At 43.7% G+C, this 13,314-nt stretch overlaps 1 protein-coding gene across 1 annotated transcript in view; it reads right to left on the bottom strand.

Annotated features, from left to right (window-relative positions):
* LOC126263260 (protein Wnt-5b-like) overlaps window positions 1–13,314 on the bottom strand; it is a 329,472-nt gene that overhangs the window by 112,228 nt on the left and 203,930 nt on the right. The window contains exon 5 of the mRNA XM_049960346.1: window positions 10,114–10,216. Coding sequence (XP_049816303.1) covers window positions 10,114–10,216 — 103 coding nt within the window. The remainder of the gene's footprint in view (window positions 1–10,113; window positions 10,217–13,314) is intronic.

Raw genomic sequence — 13,314 nt, 5'->3', positions numbered from 1 at the left:
ACGAAAGGTTAAAGTATCGTCGTCTATAAACATTAGTAGTAAAGCTACTAAAGATTTTTTCTCTCAGAGTTGGGAAGATTATACGTGTAGTAACCCATCTTTTTACCCATTCGCCAAGTGTACAAGTTAGGTGGGTCAACAACATATTCCTGTCATGTAACGCACATGCCATCACCAGTGTCGTATAGAATATATCAGACGTGTTTTCCTGTGGAGGATTCGGTTGACCTATGACCTTGCGATCAGATGTTTTCGGTTCCCATTGGAGAGGCACGTCCTTTCGTCTACTAGTCGCACGGTTTTGCGGTGCGGTCGCAAAACACAGACACTAAACTTATTACAGTGAACAGAGACATCAATGAACGAACGGACAGATCATAACTTTGCGAAAATAAAAGAAGTAAATTTTTTACTCGAGGGAAGCCTTGAACCCGGGACCTCTCATTCCCCAGATCCTCACGCTAACCACGGGACTACGGCGCTCGTGAGGTCATAATGTCCTTGACGTTACATATCTTGCTTGTGGACTACTCAGTTTGTATATTTAGCTCATTTTTTTATAGTTCCACACAACTTCTTCCTGTTTTCTCGATTGATCTGTGTACAGTTTTTCAAGGCCTATCCACTGGGCCAACTTATAACTAAATCTGAGGGGGGTGCGATGGGGAGGTTCCCTTGTTAGCAGGGACAATATTAAATAAAAGTAAAACCCTTCAATGACAGTCAAAGTGAAAAAAATAATATCAAACTTTCACCTATTAGACGAAAAAGCGAAAACAGAAAAAGGGCTGCTACACGTATTTGGCGCCCTACAACGTGGGGCCCGAACAGAAGATTGATAGAGCAAGATTTGAAGCCGCTACGGGTATTGAGGTTCGCATATTAGGAAGAAGGACGTCGTAGGCAGTTTGTTTCACAGGTCGTTGTTGAATGCGAGAAACGCGGGTCTTTCCAACTGCTGAGGGAGACAGCCGGTAACGCAGAGGACGACACAGCGCGACCAATAGGCGACAGCACTGGACTTCGTGTCTACGAGAGTGCAGCCAATCACAACACAGCTGATCTACGGAACCACCAGAGTACAGCCGACTGCTGTGCCACACTGCTCGTCTCTACGAGAGTCTACTACTGCTATTACTAAGCAAAAGAATCGACCTCAGGTATTTGATTATTATTTTATCCAAAGAAATCTTGATAGGGATTGTTTCTTTGTGTCACCTTTTGTAGTAGTGCTGTAGTGCAGAGAGTGAAGTATATTTTTTTTAAAAAAAGCGTGTGACGATTAATATTGATTTTGTAAATGGCTAGGAGACGTAGAAATAGAATTGATGGTATGGGAGACTTACACTTAGGGGAACCTGATGTACAGAGAAATGTGGTAGAGGGATTAGATCCTGTTGATTCACAAGTAAACGTTATTGATTAAAATATTGCTCAGAATATGGAGACAACTACTGATGTTAATGTGAACTTGGTGGAAGCGCAGAATACGGGTACTGTGTTTGGTAATGGGAGTACATCTCAGTCTAGTAATACCAATACTTTAGATGCTAATATGTTAATTAATATTCTTGCACAATTTAAAGAGGAATTGGCAAAAGATAGTAGATTAAAATAAGCAGAGCGTTCTGCAAAAGAAGCAGAACGTTTTGCTAAGTTGGAAGAAAACATTGCTGCTAAATTGGAAGAAAACATTGCAGCAAAAGAAGCAGAGCGTTCTGCTAAAGAAGCAGAACGTTTCGCTAAATTAAAGGAAAATATTTTAAAAGAAAATAAAAAGTTATCCGATAAATTAGATAATGTAGAATCACATTTTAAGAAAAGATTTCCAAAGGGTCAAGATGATGTACAAGAGATTACTGAAAAGTACGATACCTTAAGTATTAAAGTTACGCATTTAGAATCTAATCAAGATCACATCTTAAATAATGTTAATCACTTGACTGATAGAAGGAATATGTTAGAACTTAATACTAAAGAAGCCGTTGATAATTATTGAGAGGAACAACCGAGGGTGCTGAGGAGAGACTACCCCAATGTTTCGAAGAAAAATCCTCCAATGTTCCTAATCAGGCCTCTGATATTGTAAATGATATTCAACGGTAATGTCAGGAAATTATTATGTAGTGGACTGTTAAGGCAGCCAGTCCACAGTGAAGTAGCCGAAAGGGCACGCGTAAACTCACGCCGTCTTGCGTTAAGTCTGGAACAGGATTCGTAATGAATGTGATAAAGAAAAGAACGTAGCTACTAGAACACTTAACTTTTATATTGTCCTTTGGTATACAGCATTCTGGATGATACAAGTGAGACTCTATCTTGAGATACATGCAATGGTACAAATGGCGCCTTGCTAGGTCGTAGCCATGGACTTAGCTGAAGGCTATTCTAACTGTCTCTCGACAAATTAGAGAAAGGCTTCGTCAGTGTAGTCGCTAGCAACGTCGTCGTACAACTGGGGCGAGTGCTAGTCCGTCTCTCGAGACCTGCCTTGTGGTGGCGCTCGGTCTGCGATCCTGACAGTGACGACACGCGGGTCCGACATGTACTAATGGACCGCGGCCGATTTAAGCTACCACCTAGCAAGTGTGGTGTCTGGCGGTGACACCACATATTAATGGGTATAAGGAAGAATTTAAGATAATAAAGGAAAAAGCGTTAGAGGAAGTTTAAAAACAACAATTAATGTTCAAAAAATGTTCAAATGTGTGTCAAGTCTTATGGGACTTAACTGCTAAGGTCATCAGTCCCTTAGATTACGCACTACTTAACCTAAATTATCCAAAGGACAAACACACACACCCATGCCCGAGGGAGGACTCGAACCTCCGCCGGGACAGCCGCTCAGTCCATGACTGCAGCGCCTTAGCCCGCTCAGCTAATCCCGCGCGGCCCAACAATTAAAATCAGATTCTAAAATTTCTAGTAATGAAATTCGTATCGAAGGGATGGACAGATTGGATAGCGGAGTGGTGCAAACCGATATCCATTCTGATCATGATTTTAATTCTAGGCCGAAGAAACGGGTAAACTTTGGCAGGGAATTGTATGAAAACGACGAAATGTCTGGCTGGGATTCGGAACCACGAATGCAGCAGGGATATTCGTCGAACTTGAGAATTGAAACCAGTATTTTTAAGAGTAGACAATTCCCTACATTCTCAATCGAGAAAAATAGTGTTCATATATACCCTAAGGTAGTCATTAATAGTTTTAAGCGAGTATTTCCTCAACGTTGGACAGAAAAAGATAAAATACAATTTATTGTGTCTAAAATGGTAGGAGTAGCGGCGATATGGGCTAATGACGTAAGCGAACGATGCAGTTCATGTCAAGAATTTGAGAGACTTTTTCTAGCAAAATTCTGGTCGTATAGCAAACAAGAAAGATTACGAAACGAGGTTTATAATCCCGAGATGTTCAATCCAAAAAAGGGTACTCTTAGGAACTACTTTGAAAAAATATATAAATAAGTCAAAATTAAATTGGTATAATCCTATTTCATATAGAGAAGTAATAAGGATTTTAAGATCTAGATTGCCGATTTACATTCAAGAACGACTAGTAACGGTGCCAGATGACGATCTTGATTATTTTTTGTCTATGGTACATGAAATAGATATGTTATTAGAAGATGCTAGACATCAGAATAATAACAGTAATTATTATCAATTAACCTTTTGTCACTTTTCACGAACCGTGTTGTCCACATGTAAACCCAAAAATACAGAACTTCTATTCTAACCTTCCTCCGCGGATTCTAAGCGAGAGCGTACAAATTTGATTCAAATTGCAGAGTGTACTACTATTACAACAAGCGCTGCGTGTACTTTGTTAGGTTTCTCGTTTCCTCCAGCTGTGTTCGTTTGGACACTTTTCGCCCAGCGCTCGGCTATTACGTACTCCTCTGCAGAATTTTTAATAATAGTTAGTGATACAGATATAGATAGGAATTATTTCGAAAACTGTAGTAAATTCACGAAATATCCGTTACTGAAAGCGCTGTCGCTAGACCGTCAGATGAGTTGTTAATTTCTTGTTATCGGCGGTTGGCAGTAGCAGGTGCTACTGTGGTGCTTCCTACTGCACAAACAGCTCACATGATACAGCGTTTCGCTTTTATTTTGTTTATGTATTTGTGTTATAACATGGGATCCTTCGCGTACTGATGTTTTGTATGCTGATGTGCTTTTGGGCGTCAGTAAGTCGTTTATTACACGAAGCGGAGAAATGGCTCATGAGTAGATTTTTATTGTTAATGCTGTTAACTGCTTCAGGAAGAAACACGTTGAGGTTACAGAAATATATTCGGGAGTGAGGTTTTGCTATTTGTGGTTTTTAGCTGTGAAAGACCTAGAAGACAAATACGATTTTTGCATAAATTGTTTATTCCACTTGATCACTAAAAATACTGCAACACCCGTTTCATATTAGTAGAGAATTGATGGTTGCGCTACGCTGGTGGATATCATAAAAACATCACAGGTTTGTTCATAGTTTGAACTAGGCAGCTGCATCATCACATCGACTCGCTATAATAATTCAGAATCCGTCTGTTTTCGCCGGGTGGCCAAGACGGTCCCCTAGGCCTATAAACAGTGTGTTGCCGATCTGGATTAAACTCATTACAGTTTACTTGAATCTCGGCTTCCCATTTTGTAACTGCATCTCAATTGTTATATAATGATTTGATGTCAACAGAAGTTTTTTCAAGCGCCAGCTTAACCTGGTGATTATGATGCCGTTGAAATATTTACTATAAAATTGAGTAGAAGGCGAAAAGAATATTAATGGAAAGAGAATAAGTGAGCCATCGTTGGACAAAAGCACTAAGATAACTGAAACCACTTCTGTTATGAACTGAAGGTAATCTCATACATAGCCAATGGACGTAAAACTAGAAAGACGCCACAAGGAAAATTGCATACATTTGACAGGGGCACGATAAGGCCATGCTACATCATTTTCAGTTCGTCCTCTCTTCAGTAGTACAACACCAAAACCACAGTGATCATAGCAGCCACATATTTGCCCCGAGCTGTTCCATTCGACTGAGCGAGATGGCGCAGTGGTTTGCACAGTGGACTCGCATTCGAAAGGAGGATGGTTCATATCCGCAACCGGTCATCCAGATTTAGGTTTCCCGTGATTTTCCTAAATCGCTACAAGCAAATTCCGAGGTGTTTCCTGTGAAAGGACGCAGCCGATTTCCTTCCGCATCCTTGAAACATTCCGAGATTGTGCGTCTCTAATGACCTTGATGTCGACGGGACGTTAAAGTCTAATCTTCCTTCCTTCAGCTGTTCCATTCCGCTATCTTTTAATATATTCACCAAAAGTCTGCTTTGATCAGAAATAAGATAAGAATGTTCGACAACACAGCAACTTTTATTTTGAGAAATTTAACTCTAAGTAATGTGAATGTTCGGTTTTTTTTATTTATTTTTTTTTCAAAAATGCCTCATTTGTGACTCTTGCGAATTTTATGGTCACAACTGTCTGTTATACGGTATTTTTACTCCTGCAACTTGTGCTTCTTTGACTTTCATTAACCTTGAAAACTGATTGTGCATAAACGCTTAGTTGTACAATTAAATGACAGAGACAGGTGGTAGAACAGACACTTCTTCTTATTTTGTTTTAATCGGTTTTAGGCGGTAGAGCTGGGATGCGTAGAAAGATGGCTGTTTATTTGGGGATAACTTTTCTCTCTCTCCTCTTATAGCCTTCAGCACACAAGACACCCAGTGTAGCAAAGGTTCCCTTACACTATTGATGCACGTGAATGAGGAAACTCTTTGGGTCCAAGCCATGTGTATATTCCCGGTGAGGTTGGATAGGGAATGTGATATCTTTCGTTTCCGAAACAGGTGGGTAGAGGCCCCTGTGTGTGAGCAGGAACTTGGCTGATGACTACAGCACAGAGTTCTCTGTGGGCACATTAGGCAGGCTGTGCTGAGAGCGGTGGAGTTTGTGGCAAAAACTTTCATTACTCTTCTACATACCTCAGAAAGACTCCAGCCTACCTCTCATTTGATACTGAAAGTTTGTGTGGGTGGAGTCAAGCTGAGATATGCAGGAGGACATCTCTAACCGCAAGCCACCACTGGAGGGGGAAGTTACTGAAGCTACTGCTGATGTGCAGAAATATCATTGACGGCAATTTTATGGAGAGATTTCTCGGACCTATACGCAGAACAACACTGAAGCACTGAATTCGTCAATTCGGACATGTGCTCCAAAACAGATGTCGTGCACATTACCAACAGTTGGGCGTGAGTAATTTCTCACGACGATAAGAGCTTATTATAGTAGAGATGTACCGTAAGCCATTTCACGGTAAGCACACGAGGCTGCCGGCCGCGGTAGTCTAGCGGTTCTAGGCGCGCAGTCCGGAACCGCGCGACTGCTACGGTCGCAGGTTCGAATCCTGCCTCGGGCATGGATGTGTGTGATGTCCTTAGGTTAGTTAGGTTTAAGTAGTTCTACGTTCTAGGGGACTGATGACCTCAGAAGTTAAGTTCCATAGTGCTCAGAGCCATTTGGTTCAAATGGTTCAAATGGCTCTAAGCACTATGGGACTCAACTGCTGTGGTTATCAGTCCCCTAGAACGTAGAACTACTTAAACCTAACCAACCTGAGGACATCACGCACATCCATGCCCGAGGCAGGACTCGAACCTGCGACCGTAGCAGTCGCGCGGCTCCGGACTGAGCGCCTAGAACCGATAGACCACCGCGGCCGGCAGAGCCATTTGAACCAACCAATCCGTGGTCTGTCTCTTCCATGGTTGCAACCTCGTCTTCTTGTAACAAACTGAGCTGTGAACATTTCACAGACAGGTACATGATTGCGTTTTCTTACGGCGTATGAGATAAGTAATCCGCTGCAAAAGATTACGAGATGCAAGGGAGACAGAGCATAAATTGTCGTCCGTCGATATTCGCAGGTCCAAGAAGAAATATTTTCAGTTCTACGGCATAATTCTGTCAGTAAATTCATGTCAAATTTCACCAACAAATACGTTCAATGCGTACAGATAATGTTTAGTCAAAGTCATATTAGGCTTAAAAACTTAAAACTGCTATACACTGAGAGAAAAAAAATCGCATCATCAAAAAATGATTAATATAGAGTGATGAAATTTTCGGTATACATTTGTCCAGGTAACATATTTAAATGGCTATCATTGCAAGACCGCAGGTTAATCTAAGAGCGAGATAAGCCATTGCAAATGTGAAATGCTGCTACATTAGCAACCGATGTAACCGCCAGAATGTTGAAAGCAAGCATGTAAAGTGCAATGTCCCACATGTGTTCTACTAGAGATGGATATGGAGATCGAGCAGGCCACGGCAATGTGTCGACTCTCCGCAGAGCATGGAACAGCAGTACGTGGGCAAGTGTTATCCTGTTAGAAAACACCCTCTGGAACGTTGTTCACACATGGCAGCACAACAGGCCGAATTATCACATTGACGTACAATTTTGCATTGACGGTGGGTGGGGTAACCGCGGGAGTGCTCCTGCTGTCATACGAAATCACATCCCTGACCGTAACTCCAGGTATAGGTGAAGTGTGTCTAGCACGCAGAGCAATCCATCAACTGGCCTCCTTGTACCCAATACGCGGCCATCACTGGCACCGAACTAAACCAGCTTCATAAAAAAACACAACAGACATCCACCCTGCTCTCCAATGAGTTCTCGCTTGACACCACTGAAGTCAAAAAAGACGATGGTTTGGGGTGAGTGGAATGCACGCTACAGGGCGTCTGGCTCGGAGCTGTCCTCGAAGTAACCGATTTGTAACAGTTCGCTGTGTAGCTGTGATGCCAGCTGCTGCTCAGGTTGCTGCTTGCAGGTGCGTTACGGTGCGCCAGAGTCATTCGCCGAGCACGATGGTCTTCTCTCTCGTTGGACCACGTGGCCGTCCGGATCTGAGTGTCCTTGCGGCCGCACATCTCGGGACCACCGCTGCTATCAGTCATGTACTGTGGCTACATTCCTGCCAGGCCTGTCTGCAGTATCGCAGAAGGAACTTGCAGCTTCTCGTAGCCCTATTGCACGACCTCATTCAAGCTCAATGAGGTACTGACAATGGCGTCTGTGTCGCCTTGAAGGCATTTTCAACCAACATGAACCGGTCTCAAGGGTAACTAACGCTCACGACCGTTTCGGCGTGTATTTAAAACAAACCAGATTTACATCATCATTCTGGCGCTACTAGTGCCACTCTTATGCCAGAGGCGCGAAATCTGACTAGAAATCATCTTTCAGACGTAGAAGCACGCCTACCAACCTCCGTTCATGTCGCACAACTCCCTCTCGGTGTTGCCATATTTCTTCCGTCACTGTATTTAAATACTGAAATTAAGTTCTAGCAAGAACCACTTCTATTTGAGCCACTGAATTCCGGTCTTGCTACGTCATAATCATTATTTTTTCTCTTAATAGTTCGGCTGCATAACGATCTACCGTCTTCAGATTGAGCCGACAGACTGAAGTTACAGTATTCTCTCCGTCTTCTTAAACCCGCGGCCGGCGCCACTGCGCATGCGGCTACAACTACATACAATCGCCAGAGACGTTGGTCGGCGACATAGAAGTATGCATAATTTAAGTCTGTGGCTACGTGGTCGATCGATGATGGGGTATCAGTATGTGCTGCACTGCAGCGACATATTTGCAAGTTCATTAAAAACAGCACCGTATTCCATTTGTCCAAGCTGCAACCACTATCGATTGAATTCTTCGCCAAACGAATTTCAACTGCTGCTTTCACCGTCTTATCCCAAAAGGATGAAGTCGACGTCGACGGTAGAATTTTGAGATTTTCATGTCACATAGAGTGAGTGGTGTTGATGAATTGCTCTACGACAGCCGATTTACTAGGCTGTTATAGTCCAGTGTACGTACAGTGTTCCGTGCATCTTTCATGGAAAACACGAGTCGTCGGCCCGATACACGCAAGAACACTTATGCAGGGGCTCTTAAAAACCTCAGCCTTGCAGGAGATCAAATCATCTTTGACGGAGCCAAAAAGTGCTGATATCTTCGGTGGAGGGCCAAAAGCCGCTTTAACTTTGTGGTTGGTGAATATCCGGCTTATTTTTGAAGATAGACTCCCCATATATGACAAGGAAGTGCTGGATATAAATCTCTCTGCTTCTTCCTCCTCCTTCCTCAAGTCAGCCTTAGGTCCTATTCGTAGCGCCTTACGTGTCCTTTGTGGAGAATACTCATTTTGTTCAGAGTGAAGAAACCTACGTGTAGAAGCTCATCCAGTAGATGCGTCAGACAGGCTCTCGTCAGCAGTGCTTTGTGCTCTTTGGACCAAAGCCCTGACAAGAATAGCGTTCATGGAGTTGCACGCCTGAAATTTAACGGATCAGTCGTAGTACCGCGAAAACACAAAGACGTAGACTTCCGTTTGTTTTAGATTCATGATACAAGCGCTGAAAAATTCAGACCACAAACATTGATCCTCCCTTGTTAAGCGCCATTCAAATGAACGACAATTAGAATGAAAGAATTTCGTTTGCCGGTAAACGAACTAGGTTCCTCCAGCAAAGGGGACACACATTCTAGCCCCGAGACGATACCTTCGTCGTCCTATCATCAGTTGTATGCTGTATCGGCAGTAGAGGTGAAATTCGCTATCTGTAGACTCCAACATATTCGATGGATCTTGCAGTGTGGACACTATATGTAGACAGGAAGAAGATCGACGAAGACAGTAAGATTAAGAAAGATATGAAAAACTTGGTCGCGTTACAAACTTCGAAAGCCTTATATATCCATGCCTAATGTTTAACTCTAGACGCTTCTGCTCAACGTGGAGGTACACGTGCGTCTAGAGAAAGACTCTGTAGCTCTGCGTTATATTGACGCGTCTGGATCACAGAAAAATACAGAGTATTAAAATCCAGAGCATATAGCTGCTCGGAACATGCGATCTTCCAGGAGAGCAATAGTGAGAGGACATTTGGACTCGTCATTTGCGTTGAACTTCGTGATATCTGGGAACAATAAACGTGCCCCTCATAGGCAGTCACAGCAGACAGAGGTGGGCGCTGGAGTGGACGTGGCTGGGGGCTGTGGGTACTCACCGACCTCCCTCAGAGGCGCCAGCTGCTGCCAGCAGGTGATGAGGCTGCAGGAGCCGGACACGCCGTGGCACTTGCACGCCACGCGCGACTTGCGCACCACCGCCTGCAACACGAGCACACCGTAAACGCTCTGCTGTAGGCACATTACAATGCAGACACCGTAAGCTTGGCTCTGAACGCTATGGGACTTAACTTCTGAGGTCATCAGTCCCCTAGAACTTAGAACTACTTAAACCTAACTAACCTAAGGACACCACACACATCCATGGCCGAGGCAGGATTCGAAACTGCGACCGTAGCGGTCGCGCGGTTCGAGACTGTAGCGCCTAGAACCGCTCTGCCACTCCGGCCGACACACCATAAGCTTCCAGCAGCAGCTACGCAGAGACGTATTAACTTGGGTACGCCATAAGCACCCAACGGAAGTCACTGCCAAACAAATTAACATGAGGCACAAAACACTCCCACTCGCAGCTAGTTCAAGGCACATTAAAATGCCGAATCCATAACATTACGTCATCAACTTCCCCTAAACACTTTAACCCCAGCAGTGAGGCACCTCGGACAGTAGGACGACTCACGTGCGAGCTAGGAAGGAGTGACAGAGAACTATTTGCCGGATTTCTTTCAATTTGTATCTCACTCCATAGACTCCAGATCTCTTTTCCCCTGGCAACTGGCAATGATGCTCCACATGAGGTCATTATTTCATTTTCTTAATTTCTGTAAAAAATAATATTCTTTGCATCAAACGTCTAGGAATTTTAGATCACTTGATGGGGACCAATTTTTGTTAGAGACAAATTACTCACATATACTTCATAGTGTTGCTAGTTCTTGTTTTTTAAATAATTGATTATACACCTGTGAAATGGTAAGGTGTAGGCACTCCGTGTCATCCATAAGCATGTCAGGTTGTCTATAATCCAGTTATCTGCCTCGTGTGAAAGGCGTAGGTACAGCTTCTAAGAGATCTTTTTCCGCTTAGAGACACTCGTTCTTAAGGTTTTCTTCTTAAAAATTACTCTGGGTTAAGTAGTATGAAGGTGCAGCACATCTGGTTAGTAAACACTGCTGGTTGGGTGAAATCTCGGCACATATATATGTATAAAACAGAGCGGCAATTTTGTGTTGAATGCATATGTGGGAAGATGGCTATTCACCCTATCCTCCCATCTCTATCTAACTCTGCCTCGCTACTCTCTCTCTCTTCATCCTCCCCTCCTCCCTGTCTCTGTCTCCTCTTCACCCTCTCTCTGATCATCCGCTCCTCACTCCTCTCTCTGACCATCCACTCCACTACTCCACTCCCTCTCCATGGTGTCCGCTTTCTCCAACTCCACACTCTGTCCCCTCTGTCCTTCCCCTCCTCTACCTGTCTCTGTCCCTACCCTCCATGCCCATTTTCTCTATCCATCCCCTCCTGCCCCCTCCCTCCCTATCCACACCTCCATCTAGGAGGCCCTGCATCTCACATGCAGCGCAGCCTACACCTCAGGAGCTGGAAAATCGTTTCTTGCCCCTGGCTTAGAGGCTGCCTTTCTAAGCAGTTCGAAAAGGCAGAACAATACTACTCATACACAATGTGCCTGTCTTGCAGGGCAGCCTACATGTTGGGGCTGGAAAATCATTTCTTGCTCCTGACACATAGGCTCTCCTGCTGAGCAGGTCGACCAGACAGCTGATACTCTTCCTACACAAAATTTCTGGCATATATGCTATATACTAGGGTCTGGAAAAACACGTTTGTCCTATTGGATCTAACAGGTTATTAAACCCACGGTGTTGATAATCGTGAGGTTTGCTGTTTCTGTCCAAAATTTAGTTGAAATCAATCCAGGGGTTTGGGAGGAAATCCTGGACACACACACACACACACACACACACACACACACACACACACACACACACACTGCCTTACATATATCACAGGTAACATTATATGTATGTGAGTGAGAAGTGGGTGTAAGTCTTGTTCTGGCACAGAGATATAGACAATATCATATGTCTGTCAGGTGAATCACAAGAGCATATAAGCGACTTAGTCATGCATATAAATAACATACATCACAACATTTAGTTCTCTATAGACATGGAAACAGAAGAAAAAAAAATACCAACTTGATCTGAAAACTCCAACAACAGACACTCAATCATTTTACAGAAAGAAAAGGCTAGAGGCATGATAAAACACAAGAAACCAAAGTATTCAGATTCTTAAAAATTGGCAGCCACCATATATACAGTATACCGACTATGCAGAGCACTTCTAAGCAGAAACAATTGTCACAAAGAGCTAAACATGATCATCAACATAGCACAAAATAATGGATAAAAGAGCATCACAGTACACAAGGTACACAACGCCAATAAAGTAAGACACAAACAGAAGAAAAATAAATAGGAACAATCCAGATATAAAAAAAATAACAGTTGTTGTTGTTGTTGTTTGGGTTGTTTGGGGAATGAGACCAGACAGCAAGGTCATCGGTCTCATCGGATTAGGGAAGGACAAGGAAGGAAGTCGGCCGTGCTCTTTCAAAGGAACAATCCCGGCATTTGCCTGGAGCGATTTAGGGAAATCACGGAAAACCTAAATCAGAATGGCCGGACGCGGGATTGAACCGTCGTCCTCCCAAATGCGAGTCAAGTGTGCTAGCCACTGCGCCACCTCGCTCGGTCACATAACAGTAACCCACACCATACACTCATACTGGAAAACTCATCTCACAACACAATCACAAACTGGCGTACCATAATATAGCACAACCAACCCACACACAAAATTAGTAACATCTTCAAAAAACACCGAGTTTTTATACCCTTCGAGACAAATAGCACAATACAAACGAGATTGTAACCTGTGAGAGAAGAAGAAGATAAAAAATGGATTACAATCTAATAGCTGCAACTCTTAATACACTCCTGGAAATGGAAAAAAGAACACATTGACACCGGTGTGTCAGACCCACCATACTTGCTCCGGACACTGCGAGAGGGCTGTACAAGCAATGATCACACGCACGGCACAGCGGACACACCAGGAACCGCGGTGTTGGCCGTCGAATGGCGCTAGCTGCGCAGCATTTGTGCACCGCCGCCGTCAGTGTCAGCCAGTTTGCCGTGGCATACGGAGCTCCATCGCAGTCTTTAACACTGGTAGCATGCCGCGACAGCGTGGACGTGAACCGTATGTGCAGT

The sequence above is a fragment of the Schistocerca nitens genome, chromosome 6 (assembly GCF_023898315.1).
Source record: "Schistocerca nitens isolate TAMUIC-IGC-003100 chromosome 6, iqSchNite1.1, whole genome shotgun sequence".
In the NCBI taxonomy this organism is placed as follows: Eukaryota; Metazoa; Arthropoda; class Insecta; order Orthoptera; family Acrididae; genus Schistocerca; species Schistocerca nitens.
Note: the sequence above shows the minus strand (reverse complement) of the source record. Positions and strands in the feature narration are given on the sequence as shown.